This window comes from Podarcis pityusensis, assembly GCF_964106645.2.
Source record: "Podarcis pityusensis genome assembly, chromosome: 7".
Taxonomy (NCBI): domain Eukaryota; kingdom Metazoa; phylum Chordata; class Lepidosauria; order Squamata; family Lacertidae; genus Podarcis; species Podarcis pityusensis.
This window is the reverse complement of record NC_138031.1, coordinates 51924052-51942409: the sequence shown is the minus strand read 5'-3', so window position 1 is coordinate 51942409 and position 18358 is coordinate 51924052. Positions and strand designations below refer to the sequence as shown.

General features: G+C 43.3%; 1 protein-coding gene across 4 annotated transcripts in view; it reads right to left on the bottom strand.

Annotated features, from left to right (window-relative positions):
• Positions 1 to 18358, bottom strand: part of CDH7 (cadherin 7) — a 124124-nt gene that overhangs the window by 60506 nt on the left and 45260 nt on the right. For all 4 annotated transcript variants that reach the window (XM_081014170.1, XM_081014171.1, XM_081014173.1 and 1 more), the window contains exon 3: positions 1000 to 1294. In XM_081014170.1, coding sequence (XP_080870296.1) covers positions 1000 to 1294 — 295 coding nt within the window. The remainder of the gene's footprint in view (positions 1 to 999; positions 1295 to 18358) is intronic.

Here is an 18358-nt window from a genome sequence, read left to right as displayed (position 1 = left end):
TGTTTTATTTGCTTCTTTAAGGTGAAGGAGAGACGTGTGGACAATCATGAATTGGTACCTAGGGACTTCTCCTGATGAGGACATTGAAGGACCACTTAGGGTGCAACATCAAATTAACGTTTTTAAAGCACTTCAAATTAATCTTCAAAAATGTCCCTTAAGAACATATGGTACATATGGTTCAGAACTAATATCTCCCTTGCTCAGTATCCAGTTTCTCACGAAGGCCAACCAGTTGCCCGTGAGTAGCCCAGACATAAAGGCAAGAGCCCCCTTCTGTTTTCCACTGACTGGTATACTGTACAAAGGAATGCTACCACTGATCCTGAAGGTGGCATATAGCCATCACTACCTGTTTAGTCCTATCCCATCCTCTTTGAATCTGAATTTACCTAATCTCCTTTGGTGGCCATCACTACATCTTATGGAGGAGAATTCCACAGTTTAAGAGGCACTGTGTCGTGCAGCACTTTCTTTTGTCTATTCCGAATAGTTCAACATTCAGTGATTAGATGACTCCTCATTCTAGCGTTATAAATGGAAGAAAAACATTTATATGTGCATTTTCTACACAACATGTTTGATTTCATACACCTCCATCCTGTTCCATCCCTCACATAGTTTATTGTTTCTAAACTAAACAGCCCCAATCACTGAAACCTGTTCCAGTTCTACAAAACCATATTTTAGTTTCTTCAGTCACCTGATTATTTCGGTTGCCAATTGAATGTATGATACCTTTTATCTGTTTCAGAAAATAGTTTCACAGATACGCTCCCTCCCTTATTCTTGAAATATTCATCTAGAAACTTTAAGTGTTGCATGTCATGGATTAGCAGATTTCAGGGGTGGGTTCAAGCTTGGCTTTTACTCAAGAGAAGTAAGTCACAGACAACACAGTAGTGTGATAAAGCAATAAGCAATAGGAAGAAAGAAAATATTGAAAAAGCAAATAATGAAAAGAAAAACAAGAATTGATTTTCAGCTGCAAGTACTTACCCACAGGAGACATTTCAGGCACGCCAGCAGTGTAAGGGCCATCCAGAAATTTAGGTTCATTGTCATTGATGTCCTGAATCTTAATGACGAATTCTGACTCTGGTTCCACGGGTTTACTTGTCAGTCTATCTAGTGCTTGTGCTCGGAGGGTGTAGTAGGCTTGTTCCTCCCGATCAAGCCTCTTTGTAGCATGAATATCCCCCGTGTTCTCATCAATAATGAAAATGGAACTTGCCCCTTCTCCTGACAAGATGTATTTGATGGAGCCATCTCCTTTATCAACATCAGAGTGAAGCTGGTGAAAAATTGATGAGAGATGAGATTAACTTACAGGAAAGTCGGTGGTATGAATATATGTAAAAAATAATAATAATAATTCACATGTCATGTAGCAGCATATGAAATTTTATCATTCTTGGAAAGTTAAGCCAAATGTTGATTATGCACAGCATGTAACAAACGATGGGAAGCTCTCAGCTGGCTCCCGTGAGCCAGACAGTCCCATCTCATTCCATAAACAATCTTATTTTCAAATGCATTTCATGGCAGCTCAAAGAAAGAACATCCCATTCCTGTAGCTTTCTCTGAGTACAGCTGCTGAACTTAGGAGGTTGACAATCTTGTAGATTTACCCCAGAGTAATCCTGCTGGGGTCAGTAGAACTACTTAGAAGTTCATGGAATCATAGAATTGTAGAGTTGGGGGGACCCCAAGGGTCATCTAGTCCAACCCCCCGCAATGCAGGAATTTTTTATCCAATGTGGGACATGAACCCACAACCCTGAGAATAAGTACCTCTTTATCTACCAACTGAACTAGTAGGTTTATCTTTGTGATATTGACTTACATGGCTTGTACCTTAAAACTTTTGATTTACATGGCTTGCACCTTAAGATTTTTGAATATTTGGATCCAAATAATCATAAAGAAAAGTAATACCATGGATTTGTATGAATAGAAACACTTTTCAATATACTTGTTGATAGCAAATGTGCTGTATTTTGTTCATTGCCTACTAAAATAATAGAATAATAATAATCATAAATAGTATATTCTCACATACTACCTGCATGCCTAGTAAGCCAGTCTCACTGAACTTGACAGGACTTTCTCCAAAACATGTGTGTATAGGATTGAGTCCTAACTGATCTGTCTGGTCTTAAAGAAGCTCTTTTGTGTGTTTCAGTTTTAACACAATCAAAACAAATCAAATTTGGTGAGAGCTTTAAAACATAATAGAGATCATGTTCCACTAGGCAGCTTTCTTCTACAATTCGATAAATCTAGATTGGTACAAATAGGAAATAAACTGCACTCCTGCATTCTTTATGGCTATAGCCCGTGTGCTTGTTAATCTATTATCTACATTCACATAAACAGGATGGTTACTATAATAATAATAATAATAATAATAATAATAATAATAATAATAAATTTTATTTATACCCCGCCCTCCCCAGCCGAAGCTGGGCTCAGGGCGGCTAACAACAATAAAAATAATCCAATTCTAAAAACCTTTCATTATAAAAATTAATTAAAATCAAATTGATGGCAACCATTAAGCAAAATTCTGTGCAGATTGCCAGAGGAGGGGGTCAGGCTGCGCCCTGACCAAAGGCCTGGTGGAACAGCTCTGTCTTACAGGCCTTGTGGAAAGATGTCAGGTCTCGCAGGGCCCTAGTCTCTTGTGACAGAGCGTTCCACCAGATTGGAGCCGCGGCCGAGAAAGCCCTGGCTCTAGTTGAGGCCAGCCTAACCTCTCTGTGGCCTGGGATCTTCAGGATGTTTTTATTTGCAGACCGTAAATTCTTCTGTGGGACATACCAGGAGAGGCGTTCCCATAGGTATGAGGGTCCTAGGCCGTATAGGGCTTTAAAGGTTAAAACCAGCACCTTAAACCTGATCCTGTATTCCACCGGGAGCCAGTGCGGCTGGTATAGCACCGGATGAATGTGATCTCGCAGCGAAGACCCCATAAGGAGTCTCGCCGCGGCATTCTGCACCCGCTGGAGTTTCTGGGTCAGTCTCAAGGGCAGCCCCACGTATAGTGAGTTACAATAATCCAGTCTGGAGGTGACCGTCGTGTGGATCACAGTGGCTAGGTCAGGGCGAGAGAGATAAGGAGCCAACTGCTTAGCTTGGCAGAGATGAAAAAATGCCGCCTTTGTTATAGCTGTAATCTGCGCCTCCATAGAGAGGGAGGTATCGAAGATTACACCCAAACTCTTAACGGACGATGCTGGCACTAATTACACCCCCGCAAGAGATGGGAGTTGCCCCCTCAATCCCATATCACCCCGTCCCAGCCAGAGGACCTCTGTCTTCAAAGGATTTAACTTCAACCAGCTCCCACGTAACCATCCAGCCACAGCTTCCAGACATCTGGTCAGTGTGTCTGGGGCCGAGTCAGGATGGCCATCCATCAACAGATAGAGTTGGGTGTCATCAGCATACTGATGGCAAACCAGCCCAAAACTCCGGACAAGCTGGGCGTACAGTCGTATGTTATACTGTATTGTATTATACATATTTCTATTTTGTTTTTTTCAGAGAAAAGAACTCAAAGCAACTTACAAAAAGTATTTGAAAACAAGTCTGATAACAAGCCTAGAACAACCTAAAATAAACCACTAATTTATAGAAAAAAGCAGATTAAACTCTAAAATATAAGTAGGCTATTAAGATCCCAAAGCCTTGGAGAACATGAATGTTCTTGCTTGGCACCTAAAAGCAGATAATGATTGTGCCAGGCATGCCTCCTTGGAGAAAGTATTCCATAGATGAGGAGCTACCACAGAGAAGGCCTCAAATACATGTTAAACACCATACAAGATAAAATTGAACTCTACGGCACCCCACATTGAAGGATCCATGAAGCTGGGTAACACTCCTCAAGCACCACCCACTAAAGATGGTCAACTAAGAAGGAAAGGAGCCACTGCTTTCTCACTCCCAATGTGGGAAGCCAATCCAGAACAATACCATAGTATTGAAAGCCAGTCACACACTCCTCTGTTCCTTTCTCCAGACAAAGGTCACCATTCAGGGGGACCAAGCCAGTTCCTGTGGCAAAACCAGTTGTAATCCCTGAATGAAGTGGATCTAGAAAATCAGTTTTCATCCAAGAGAGCCTGGAACTAGCCCACAATTCTATCTTCAAGAACCTTGCCCAAGAAGGAAACTTTAGCAACTGATTAATAAGTATTTAGATGTTCCAGATCCTGATCTTAAGGAGTTTCTAGACAGGAAGCATTAATCACCTTCTAGCCCAGAGAGCTGTCCCTTCCTTGATAGTTTTTTATCACCCATGAGAATAAAGAGTGCAACTGAACAGAACCAATGTCCTTGTCCATGCCCTAAAGCCTTACTAACTGAAACTCATCCAACATCGCAGACATAGACAGTGCTGTGGGTGCCTTTTGAAATTCATCTGCTGTAATAATGGAGTTGAAGTTCTGGTGGATGATAGCAATTTTGTCCTCAAAATGTTTTGCAAGCAAGTCATAGCAAGGCACTGCCACCAGTTGGATCAGAAAGACCAACAGTCCCTTTGAGCCAAATCCCACAAGTCGGACACTCAGATATAATACCCTTTGAGCCAGATTCCTCTGAGGAATGAGCCTCCTTTACACTATGGCCTCCACACTCATAAATACAGACTAAGAGATAACAGAAGACAAGGCTGTAGGTCAAAGGACTACCCTTTTGAGATTCTCCATCAAGTTCTATGCTTGGAGCTGTCCAAGGTCCTGCAATTCCAGTCAGACCCCTTCTCAAATACCAACCTGAAACACTCAGGCATACCACACAGGGTGCCCAACTGTGGTCAGGACAGGGCAAATTCAAGGACATTCAAAGGAAAGCAAATGTGCTGTTTCAGCATATCCCTTTCAGCATATCCAAGATCTCTGGAAACAGTGCTACCCTCTCTGTTTATGCTCTGATTAGTGCTCACAAGCAAGCCATGAAACATCAGTCCACTGACTTGTTTCAGACCCTGTATGTTAAGGATGAAGCTCTGAAGGGGGTTTCTCCATGTGTCCCAATGAATATTCTCAACCCCAGAAGATTCACAGCACACTCCTTTCCTTGCACCATACTATCATTGCTCCCATCAAGTCTATTGCTATCTCTCTTTCCGGTTAGAAATATCACAAGTGTTACAATCACACACACATAAAACTGTCTAACAACGTAACAGGGCTGGTGTTAACTGAAGATTGGGGGAGGTGACCCTAGACACTGGATTTTAAAAGGTCCATGCTAACTAAGGAGATTCCTGTTTACAGATGTGTTAGCTGATATATAGCCACCATATAATTTAAATTACTGCATTTGCTTTCCATGCACTTGCAACAGCAACATTTTAATGTATTTTTAATCTTTGTTGGGAGCCGCCCAGAGTGGCTGGGGAAACCTAGCCAGATTTATTTATTTATTTATTTATTATTATTATTATTATTATTATTATTATTATTATCAGTGAATAACTGTTACCCTGAGAACTAAAAATATTATTACAGTTTGCTCTGATGCACTAAGGGCTATCACATCTCATATTTTACTAATGAACTCTCTCCCCCACCTCTCCAATAAAGGTTGCTTTTTTAAAAAGAACCAGATTCTATGCACAGAAAACCTTGAGCCTACGGCGGGGTGGGGGGAAGCTTTAATTACCATAGGTTGGCTTGCTACATTTGTGATGTTCCCAGTGCTGCAAAGAACACTCTGAAGAGTTTTTGTGAACATTGTTATGAGTATTTTAGTGCCAACATGAGGGAAATGAAAGAACACAGCGAGGGAACAATGCATAACCGAAATATTTTGAAGAGTCAGAAATACATTTCCTCAGCAATTTCCTTAGTCACAATTTAGCTCTTGGTAGAATGGTATAAATGGACTATTAGACGGAGAAAATGAAGCACAAATTTCTACCACAGAGAGATGCTGCCAGCTCTGGACAGACAGTCTATGGCTGAAGAACCATGGAATATTAGAAGTTGTCAGTATAAAAAATGGACAATGGGGAAGAGGGAAGGAGCTGACCTGCTTGAGCAACTAAGTGCACTTAGGACTGGATCCAGACTTCTCCTTCCACAGAGAGGTTCATTTAATGCACAGATGACCTTTCATCCAGTTAATGGATTTCCCCTCTCCTCCTGTAATCCCACACTTTTCTAGAGGACCCTCCCAACCCTCTAGAATAATGTGAGAGGTATTGCTGGGTGTTGCAGGAAGGAGGAATCAGAAAGAGGAGCCTTCCCCACTCTGCCTGTGGAAGCAAAGTCTGGATCAAACCCACAGTATCCTGGATTCATGATATGCTATGAACCCATAGAATCCATAGTATGAGGAATGAGCATGATGTGGGTGGGTTTTTTTTAAAAGTCCCCCATACTATTTTTCATCCTTGCCCATAGCAACAAAACATTGAGATTCAGAGCTGGCAGACAGCCCAAATTCTGAACCTTTTAACAGTATCTAGTGCAATGGGAAGTAGGGGAGGAGGTTCTCATCCCTTTCAAAGTCCAAGAACCACTACAAGACTTCTCTTCCTGGCTGCTTTGAGCACTGAACAAGAGCACTCTGGAGTGCATGTACACTGCAACATTTTGGTTTGAATCCAAATTAAATTGACAGATGGTTTATTCTAGGTATCTGAAGAAGTGTGCATGCATACGAAAGCTCATACTAATGACAAACTTAGTTGGTCTCTAAGGTGCTACCAGAAGGAAATCTTTTATTTTGGTTTAGTCTTACTTCTTACTCTTTCCTCCATTTATAGACCTCTTACTATCTGAAGGATATTGAAGTGGTTTACAATAGAGAAACACGTAAACACACACACATATATACACAAAAAGGACAATAAAGCCATGTCAATGACTTCCATAATAAAATAAGTAAACAATAACCATATACATAAGCACAATATAAAAATAGATAAAATCAGAGAGCACCATAAGGCAGTATAACACATGCAGGTCCTGATACCCACAGACCTTGCTATATGCTCCACAGATTCACTCATCTGAACAGCCAACTTTCTTACTTCCTTGTTTCTTTATGCTTTGCTGGTTGGTGGCAGCCATTTTCGGGCAGAAACCATGGAGAAAATGGGGGGGGGGGTGAGATCAGACAAATCAAGGAGCAGAAAAGATCTGACAAATCCATTTTTCCTTTGTCTCTCCTTTGCTTATTGGCTGCAGTCATTTCAGGAAGAAACCATGAAGGGAGTGGAGGAAGAGAGTGGACAAATTCCACTTTAGAATTACTTCCATAGGAAATAATGGAAATTATGGACTTGTTTTGCAAATGCTCACCTAACGAACAATTTCCAGGGAATGCATTGTGTTCAGTAAGTGAGACCTGAATGTACAACACAACACAACATACAATCAATCAGTCAATCACTCAGCCAATCTCATTCACCATCCATTTCATGTAACCATGGCAACCATTCATTACGTCAAATACTGCCTCTATCAACCTCTCATATATACGCCACTCACATTCAACAATATTACGACCCACATACAAAGGGACACTGCAATATATTATCCAAATCTCTGAAGCACTAATGCACCCTCCACCCCAAACTATGTAATGCTCCTCTCCCATTTCTCACCTGAGAGGGGCCCAGATCTATCCCAGGCTAGGCGCTCAGTGCTTCCATGTACTCACTCCCAACCTCATAATCATAAAATGGATGGTACTTAAATCAATGGTTTTCGATGAGTCTACTCTGATTGGTTTCTAAATAATCAATAGTGCTCTACAAGTGTGCAGAAATAACTTAGCTTGTAAATTAAAAGAATGGAAAAACACAAAAATGGCCCTGAGAGTGATTATAAAACACCAAAAGCTTTGAGATCAGTTGAAAAAATCCAAGTCCTCAAACAATATGAAAAATGAACAATAAGAGCAACTAAAAAATAACAACAGAATAATTCCCAAGCAAACTATTAAAAACTACAGGGCAGGCCACATATCCTTCTATCAAATCCAAAGGTCTGGGCAAGCAAAAATGCCATCACTTAGCACTCAAATGCTACATGCATTGATTCCAGGCATGTTTCCAGGGTGAGGGCATTCCACAAAAGGTGTGATTCTTCAGACCCTATTCCATACACTGTGAAGAACAGTGAGAACTATTACATCCCCTTTTCCAGTCTACTACACAGATTTGGGGCTAGATGAGCAGATCCTGCTCAACTAACCCCAAAATTCAAAGTCTGGAACTACTGCTCTTTAGGAGGAGGATTCCCAATTTTTACTTTTCTCCTGCCCTGAATGTTTTTTTAGCAACATTAAAATTGCTACCCTGTCCTGTGCTGTTGACTTGTTGTGGCCAATAATACAATTCTAATATTTACAAAATAAAACCCTTTGAACAAAATGGTACCTAGTAGACACAGATCTCCAGTCATCCTTGGCTTAAAGCCAGTGAATGCTACACTACAAACACCATGGCCAAAACACTTAAAGTAGTCTCCATGTTCCAGATGTCCCATACAGATAATGTAATACATAATGTACCAAACCATCTGGCCTTTTTCTGTGTTCATGGAGTAAATCAAGGGGCTTTAATTCACTTTCAAAAGCTTTTGGTTAACTCGCCTTTCGCATGATCATTTGTGATATTCACTATACAGAGAACCTTATCCCAAGAGATGTTAACAGTGACCTCTGTATGACCCAAGTTAGTCAGCAAGGTTGTTTGGTGGAAATAGCCTGGAATTTCTTTTCTATTTAGACAGGAATTGACATCTCGGGCAAAGAATCTCTGAGATAACATCCTCAGAATGCTTGATGGGGCAAACAAGCCCATACACTGATTCTGCATCAGTTCCCAGAGGTTTTCAGCGTAGGCAGCGCATGTCAGATCTGTGTTACTGGTCCCTCATGTTGGCACCAATATGTTGCAAACTGTCAGGGTAACTAAGGGCTTTGTCTTGCCAGGTAGCAGCAATGTGAGTTCCTGGGAAGCAAACTGTTTCTCCAGAAAAGCTGTTGTTTTTTTTTTTAAAAAAAAAAAACTTTTGGACAGCTGCTATTGCTATTTTGTTTGCTTTTGTTGCAAACTATTCCAAAAATTAGAAGACATTTGAATAATATATGTTATTGCATCTCTGTGTTAAATTGCTTTATAAAGTGATATGAGAATGTTGCTAAGGACATAGAAAGACAGTTCATAGGGACAGGACACTATACTGTCTTATACTGTATACTGAGAGCTGCCTTACACTGAGGAAGAGCACAGATCCATCTAGCTCAGCATTGGCAATGGAATTCCAAGGTTCCAGGGCATTCTAAGAGCCTGGATCTATATGGATATAACTGTGAAATACTGGATTCAGTCAATCATCTAATATTCCTGCCAATATTTTACCATCACAAAGCAATTCTATGCACATTTACTTAACAGGTACATAAGTCTCTGTGCTCAATGGGGTTTGCGCCTAGGAAAATGTGCTAGGACTCTATGTTTTGACTTTAGCAGATGGGATCCTGCTAAATCGAGGGTTCTGGTTGCGCTTAGGACCCTTAAGCCACCCCCAAGGGGTGTGTTGTTGCTAGGCGTGGCCCAAGCCTTGTCTGTTGGGCCCCAGGATCGCGCTTGGCTGTTTGGGCCAATTGGGGAGAGTGGCGTGATACCAGGGACCTATTAATGCAGCAGCGCGATGGGGGTGGGGCACTTGCTTCGCGCTGCCGAACACCCGCCCTCCTCCCCTAATTTGGTGCTGCTGCTTTGGCCTTGCTTTGGATTGGGTCACCTGCTTTAGAGCAGGGGCTGGGTAGGAATTTTTCCATTTGGCAGATTGGCTTTAGACACTTGGTTTTGGCCCACCCCCTTAGCAATCATCACAACTTTGTAAGGTTTGGCGGTTAGGCATTGGTTTATAGAAATGTGGGGGAGGGGAGGTGTGGCTATCACCTTTGGAGAAATAAATCTTTGGGTCCAGGCAGCGCTTCCTCGGCGTAGGCTCTGCTCTCCCCTGACCTGGCCAAAGAAATTGCAGAGTAGCAGCGGTCCTGCTTCCGTGTGAGAAAAAGGGATAAATCAGTCCAGAGACAGTCCGTCCTTATCTCTAGTAGCTTTATTTACAGAGCAATAAATTCCATCAGACACCATCGGAGCATTCCGGCATCTTTGTGCTTTCCAAAAGCACTCTCACAGCAGCTTCTAAGTTGAGCTGCTTCTCTGTCCGTTGCAGAGACAGATCTGAAGAGCGTCAGAACAACATCCTGTGACGCACTTCTCTGCATGGAGCTCCTCCCAGCTCCTCCCAGATCCAGATACAGGACACCAGTGAGTTTTAACCCTGTCAGTTCCAAACTCCACACCCCCTCTTGTCCTGCATCTGGAGACAACAGTCAACAATGCTTTCCCCATACACAGACCCTCACAGAACTCCTCGTGCTTCTGGAAGGTTAATGGTTTTGTGAAACCATCAGCGAGGTTCTTTGTTGAGGGACAGTATTTCAGAGCAACTAGCCCCTCATGAACGCTCTGACATACATTCCGGAAACGTATGTCCAAATGTTTGGTCCTCGCCTTGAATTGCCCCGTCTCAGCCAATTTGAGGCAAGGTTGATTGTCCTCATGCACCACAACGGGCAGACAATTCTCTCCACAGATTTCCTTGACCAAACACACATAGAACTCCAGCTCTCTGCAAGCATCTGATAGCGCACTGAACTCGGCTTCAGTAGATGAAAGCGCTATGAGACTTTGCTTCCGGGACCTCCACCCAACTACTGAGTCCCCAAACTTCACCACTAGGCCTGACACTGATTTGCGGTCTTCAGAGTTAGCCCAATCCGAATCCACAAAGCAAGTCAGCTTTACTTCTCCTTGAGCTGGCAACCTAAGACAAAAGTCTTTGGTTTCCTGCAAATACCTCAGAACTCTCTTGATGCCATTCCAGGCTTGCACACTGGGGTTTGATGCTTCCCTGCTGAGCAGATTGACAGCAAACGCAATGTCTGGTCTGCTCCACTGAGACAAGTACAACAAACTCCCTAGGGCTGACTGAAACACTTCAGTATTTTCGAACACAACGCGTTCTGCTTGCTGACATTCTTTCGCGTATCCAGCCTCCATGGGTGACCTGGCACCTGCACAATCAGACATCCTGAACTTTTCAAGCAACTGTTCAATCTTACCTTTCTGGCAAAGCAAAAAGCTACCATCCTCAGTCTTCGCTATTTGAACACCTAAGTAGGATTTGACATCCCCAAGCTGCTTTAACTTGAACCGCTTTCCAAGCTCCCTAGCAAACTTCTGCACCTGTTCACTAATCTGTGACATCATTAAGATATCATCAACAAAAACAAGAATCACTTCCTGTGTCTCTCCTGACCCCTTCAGGTACAGGCAACTGTCTGCAACAGACCTCTTAAAACCTAGCTCTTCTAAGGCTTCATGTAGGCACATATTCCAATTCCTGGCAGATTGGCGTAACCCATAGATGGATTTGTGCAACCGCCACACGCTGCCTTGCTCACTGACTTCAAACCCTGGAGGAGGAAGCATGTATAACTCCTCCTGGAGATCTGAATTCAGGTAGGCAACATCTACATCAAAATGACTCACCTTCCAACCTCTCTGTGCTGCTATCGCCAAAAGCATTCTCAAAGTCTCCGCTCTTGAGGTCGGCGAATAGACCTCTGTGAAGTGGACACCCTTTTTCTGTGTGAATCCACGTGCCACTAATCTCGCTTTGTACTGTGGTTCTCCCGTTTCTGTGGGTTTCAAGCGGTAAATCCACCTACAACTAACAGCTCGCTGGTTAGCCGGCAGTTGAGTGAGTGAGAACACACCAAGAGACTCCATTGAGTTCATCTCCTTCTGCATCGCCTCACGCCATTTGCTAGCTTCTGCCTGAGGCAACTTCTGAACATCCTCAAAGGATTCAGGCTCACACCTAGCCACACCAACCCAAACACTAGTGGCTTCATACCTTTCAGGAGGCTTACCCTTGGTTGATCTAGCTGACCTCCTCAGCGCGAATTCTGGACCTGCGCCTGATTCACCTTGATCAGCTCTACCATCTTCTGTGTCAGAAACCTCCCCCTCTGACCTGCTGCGCCGTTTTGGGCGTACAGCTGGTTCTTCTGGTGAGGATGGCTCACTTCTCGGCTCAGACTTGACAGAGACCTGTGGAGGGGTCTTGGGACTCCCTTTTGGAGAGGTTTGGGGCCTCTGCCTTGGAGATCCCTGCTCTGGACTCTGTGCCTCAGCAACAGGTTCAGCTTCGTCCTCCTCCTCCTCATCACCTGAGTCTAACAGAACATCTGGGTTCCCGTGAAGACGTTTCCACCCACTCTGCTCGCAAAACTCAGCACTGCCGCTAATAAGCAGCTTAGACTGGTTGCCAGTAGGGTATGCGAAACGCCACGCCTTTGAACTCGGCTCATAGCCTACAAAGATCATCTTCCTAGACCTTGGTTCACCCTTTCTGCGCATGGCCTTTGGAACCAAAACCCAAGCCTGCGAACCGAAAATGTGGAAAAAGTCCACCTTCGGTTTCTTCCCATGAAGCAGAAAATACGGTGTGTCTCCTACACTTGAATTGAACACCCTGTTCTGCACAAAGCATGCTGTACTTGGGCATCATCAATGGACTCTCCACAATCCCCATTTTCCACCAGCCCCATTTTCCCACCAGCCCCATTTTCAATGGGCATCTCCACCAGAAAGAGCCTGTCTTTCCTCTCAACACTGTAGATCTTCTTCCCATCCCTGTAAAAAGAGCACAAATTGTTAGAGAACAGAACATCAATTCCAATAGCCATTAATGCTGACACACTCAAAAGAGAATGGGCAAGTTCTGGGACAAAATAAGCTGGCACTTCACAACCTAGAAAAGAGCAAAACAAAGACCCAGATTCAGTCAGCGGTCTTTTCGACCCATCTGCTAAGATAACAGAGCGTGCAGTTTTAACTGTCTTGCAGTTCCTCAGGAGCTCTCTGGAGTTAACGAGGCAATGCGACGCTCCACTGTCGACAACAAAAGAAAAAGTGTCTCTTTGGCTGTTTTCCAAAGATGCCATGGCGTTGGTTGCACCCCCACTGTCAGTGTCCTTCCTGGTTGCCATGGCCACAGCCTCCCCCCGACTAGGGCTTTCGCTGCTTCCCAGACAGACCAACGCAGCTGTGAGGTGATAAGACGCCTTGTCTTCTTCCTGGCCTGCTGCTTTCCCACGCCTCTGCTGAGAACCGGCTCTGGGAACCTGCTTTGTTGACATTCCACGCCAGCTGGTGTCCTTGGCAGCCTGGGCTTCCAGCGGATGCTTCCCAGCGCTGTTGGACGTCGCCTCAAAGCACAAACAACTCTTGGAGACTTTCGCTTTCGCAGAGCTCTTGGAACGGCTTGCCTGGCCTGCACCCCCACTCTTGGGTGCTCCGCTGCCTAAGGAACAGCCTGCAACTGCCTTCCTCTTCCCAGCTCTCAGCTTCTCTCCAGCACACAGTCCATCACACAGATGGGGTGAAGCATGGACACAGCTTCCCAAAACAGCTCCAGCCCCCTCTGAACATAGGGCAATCTCTGGGCAACTCTCAGCCCCCTCTGGTGTGGCTCCCACTAAGGCTTGACATGCCATCTTCAGTGCCTGCCACGCGACCCAGGGCTTCCTCCCTTGGAGCTTTGGCAACAGCCAAGTATCAACGCTGGCCCTTAGAATGGCTAGCACCCTTTGCTCTCTCTCCAGAGCAGCCACGTCTGCTTCAGAAGCTTTTGCAGACCTCTCACTGGACTGGGCAAAGACTGGATCGGCCTGGGTGCAGTCCCACAGCTTCCTTTCTGCCAGCCAGCGGTGCATGCTCTTACTCCAGGCCTCCCAATTGGCCCCATGCAGCCTTTCACCGGGGTAGCTCTCATGGCCTTGCTGTGCCTGAGCAGCCATCTCCTCCCCCCTGGGGCTTTAAGCGTACTCACAAGTTGCCAGCAAAACTGGTTGTCCGAAGCAGCAGCCGTTACCTCTTGGCTCTTGGCTCCGATCACCAGCATTCCTCACTGCCCTTCCTGGCAGGAGATCACAGCAACTCAAAGCTGGCAGCCTTCCTCCCTTCTCACACTTGTCAGGAAACACGTAACTTCCATAACCTTTGGAGAAATAAATCTTTGGGTCCAGGCAGCGCTTCCTCGGCGTAGGCTCTGCTCTCCCCTGACCTGGCCAAAGAAATTGCAGAGTAGCAGCGGTCCTGCTTCCGTGTGAGAAAAAGGGATAAATCAGTCCAGAGACAGTCCGTCCTTATCTCTAGTAGCTTTATTTACAGAGCAATAAATTCCATCAGACACCATCGGAGCATTCCGGCATCTTTGTGCTTTCCAAAAGCACTCTCACAGCAGCTTCTAAGTTGAGCTGCTTCTCTGTCCGTTGCAGAGACAGATCTGAAGAGCGTCAGAACAACATCCTGTGACGCACTTCTCTGCATGGAGCTCCTCCCAGCTCCTCCCAGATCCAGATACAGGACACCAGTGAGTTTTAACCCTGTCAGTTCCAAACTCCACATCACCTGCCTCTCCAGAAATAGGGTATTCCGGTAAAGGAATCTGGGGGTCCTGGATCTCGTCTAAAGTCCACTTGAGGGGCTAGGGCCATGCCAGGACCACAGGAACCCCGGGGTGAGCGTCAATCAATCTTCACCGATGTTGCTCCCTCATTTGGTGTTTTACCCTTTCAGACTGCCAGCCAGAGAGGCAGGAGGCAGTTATAGTCTCTGACCAATGCCTAGGCCAATACCGCTCAATTTGTTTTTGTAATCAGTAAAGTTGTGGCCTAAATTTTGCCCAAAAACTTAAACTAAAATTATGTGTTCGTTTGAAGTTATTTACTGGGAAAGGGCTTAGGGGCCTCGGGGCGCAACCTCTTTCCCTTCTTTGTGTACTAAAATATATTTTGCTTCATACCATGACTTGGCAAAGAAATAAACAATGTCTTTTAAAGATCACAGTATTTCTTTGGTTTGTAAAAACTCCCAGGAAGTGCCAGGCACTCTCCACTACTGTTTCAAAAAGTTTAAAACAGAAACATTTTGAATGATCCTTAGAGGGCCACAAAAATCCATATTAGCAGCCAGTTGTTGTTGTTGTTGTTAACTAAAACTAAAAATTGTATTTCTAAACAAGCCACAAAAATTTAGGGAGGGAGATCTCAAGAAACCACAAAAACGATATGGTCCAGTAGTTCTCAACCTTGGGTCCCCAGATGTTTTTGGCCTACAACTCCCATGATCGCTAGCTCACAGGACCAGTGGTCAGGGATGATGGGAGTTGTAGGCCAAAAACATTTGGGGACCCAAGGTTGAGAAAGGCTGGTTTAGCCACTCCTGCCTTAATCCCTGAAAAATGCTTCAACCACTAACCACATCATTTTCCAGGATATTCTATTCCTTTCCCTCCTTCCATCCCTGATTATCTGACTCTGCCCCTCCCACCCCTGCAAATATACAGCCATTCAGCATCCCAAGGTCACTGAACTAGTTCAGTTCTTTCCCCAAGCCTGTTGCTTCCTGCCTCTTGTATGAAGATGCAGTCATTCCGGCTGCATAAGGATCCATCCTTGGACAATCATTTCACTATTAGTATAGATGCTAAAAGGAATAAGAAGATGGCAACACTGTTAGAGGCTGGAGAGGGAGGAATGTGAATCATTTAATAATGACAGAAAATATTTTGTAAAAAATGAAAGAAAGATAAACATGAGAAGGAAAATGGGTTTGCGGTAGACTCTTGATTTTTGGATTGGGTATAAATAGCATGCAGATGTTCCCAAAGAATGCTGTTGTTGAGCAAAACCCATCCTATATTAGCACAGGAATGCATCCCAGACACATTATATTACAGTGTAAGGTGGGGGTAGTATTAGTGGTAATCGAACACATTGTCATCAATGGAAAGTGTTTACCATTTGCGTGACAGTATCCAACCATTCACCCGTATTATAAAGGGAGTGTATTCCACGCATAATTGCTTCTAAACACTAGCTTGAGCTTCAGGATATTCTCAGCTAAAATTGCATGATAAAATTTACATCAAAAATGTTGTCTAGAAGGAGGATAATTAAAAATGGGATTTTCTATCAAATGGCCATATGTTTACAAAACAGACAAACAAATGTGTCTTTCTGGAAGCTGAAGTCCAGCCTCTCAGCTCTCAGAGCTTAGTAGACTGAAAGGAAATATGGCTTTTAACAGCCTTTGTATTTTTTTTCCAATTACTTATAGTTTCCCCGTAGCCTCCTGAGTAATTTGAAGCAGCCTAGGGACTGTTCTACATTGAGCTGGTATGTTCTGCATCCCTTAGGGTCTGGTTCACAGAGATGAAAACAGAAAAGAGTGGCTGTAATTGCTAAAATGTTTCACTGGAAATAAAGCCGTTGTCCCTTGAGGCAAAATTTAGGATGGACATGAAGACCACTCACTTCACTTCATTCCATTTCTCAAGACTGTGCAATCATTTTGGTGGAAGAGCTTGGTGAAGCATAACTATGCTATGTTGGAAAGGGTAGATGAAAAGGATTTCAGTTTGAAACACAGTTAATAGGCTCTTTCTATTTCTTTTAAGGAAGACACTCCCAACAACTTTATAATTTGTGTAGGCCTCTGTTATTGGGGGAGCAGAGGCAGTAGAAGTTCTCAAATCATATTAAAGGTATGGATTCCAAGCCCAAGGTTAAACTCTGTTAAGTACGCATTCCACTCTATGATCCAGCTTTCTGAAATGTTAACTTCTGTGCAGTTTCAGATTGTTTTAACTAATATTGGACTGAATGTCCCCCTACATTTGTGGGACTATTCCTTCTCGGTGAAAGGGGGGGGGTGACATCAGAAACTTCTGTGCTACAGGCAATTTCATCAGGTAGTTCTGCATAACTGCTGCTTCACTCCCTTGCATCTATGCCATTGTCCTGAAGGATGTTTGTTCCCCCAGGTTTTTAAACTCCTTCATTAAACCACTGAGTGGGCTCACTTACTGGTTTGGGCTGAAGTGTCATCAATATGCAGATTACACATGACACTTTTTCTCATGTGAGGTGGTGATGGTGCTAGAATAGTGCCTGGATGCAGTACTGTACTGGATGTAGATCAATAAACTGAACCTCTATCCAGATAAGACAGTGGTCCTTATTTTGGTTGGCTCATCTGTCCAGTTTACCGGTGTTTGCTGGGCAAGGTTACAGTCCTCCCCAAAGGAACAAATTCACAGTATGTGGATGTTCATTGATACACATCTTTGTTACTGGAGATGAGGAATATAAAAAGACATTGTTTTATACTCTACCCCATATCAGCCACATGCAGCACCATTTCCATTTCACTGCAGCTCAGGTTCTGTAAAAACTTTATTTGGTTTGCTGTTTGCTGTGGTCCACCTAGTGATTATTTTTCAGCACTAGGTGAGAGTTGTTTTTATTTTCCCTGGCTTTTTAATCTTTAATTCTTTTAGTGCCACTTACAGCCTTTATATTGACTTTCTTTGTTGCTGGTCTTATTCTATTGTCATGCTTATGGTTTATTTTATATCTTACAGCTTTAATTTCTGCTTTGTTATTGGATGACACACAAACACTATGAATAAAACAAATAGAATAAAATGACACGGCAATGACAACCACATAGAGATACTTTAAGTGCTCTCATCATTGCTGTAAATATGCATTATTTATTTATCTGAGATATTTATAGACTGCTTAATCACTGGAATGTCTAAGAAGCATACATACAAATTTCAAAAAGCATGCAATGGATAAAATAAATTAAAATTAATTCTCAAACCCAACAAAGGCTTATATTTATTAAAATCAATTACAAAAACAGAGAACTTCATTAAAATGTCTCCTGGAATAGAAAAGTACACCAGGAACAGGCAGAAGATTAGCTGGGCTAGAGATCACTGGGTGAACTGTCATTATTCAGCAACTGTTTTCAACACTTTTTTAATACAACAGAAGTTTCTTGTCCTCTAAACTAGGATGCTGAAACTAAGAATCAAAGGACTTTCCATTCGATTACAGAAAATAAACATATTCCTGGGTTGAGCAGGTCTTCAGAAGCATCTAGTTCCTTAATGTTAACGCATGTCCTCCCTGAACTCTTTATTTTGGTGGACCTCCTAGTTAAATAATAATAATAATAATAATATAGGTCCCACACATCTGAAGTCTGCTCTCTATTCCTCAAAATATAATCATATGTCTATTGTATCAAGCATTAGACATCTTAGGGAAATAATGTCTCACAGCTCATATCTAACGGCTGTGTCTGTGCTGCTGGATATGTCGTATTTCTAAATGTCTTTGAACACTTGTAAGACAATATGCAAAACTATGTTGTGAAACAATCACA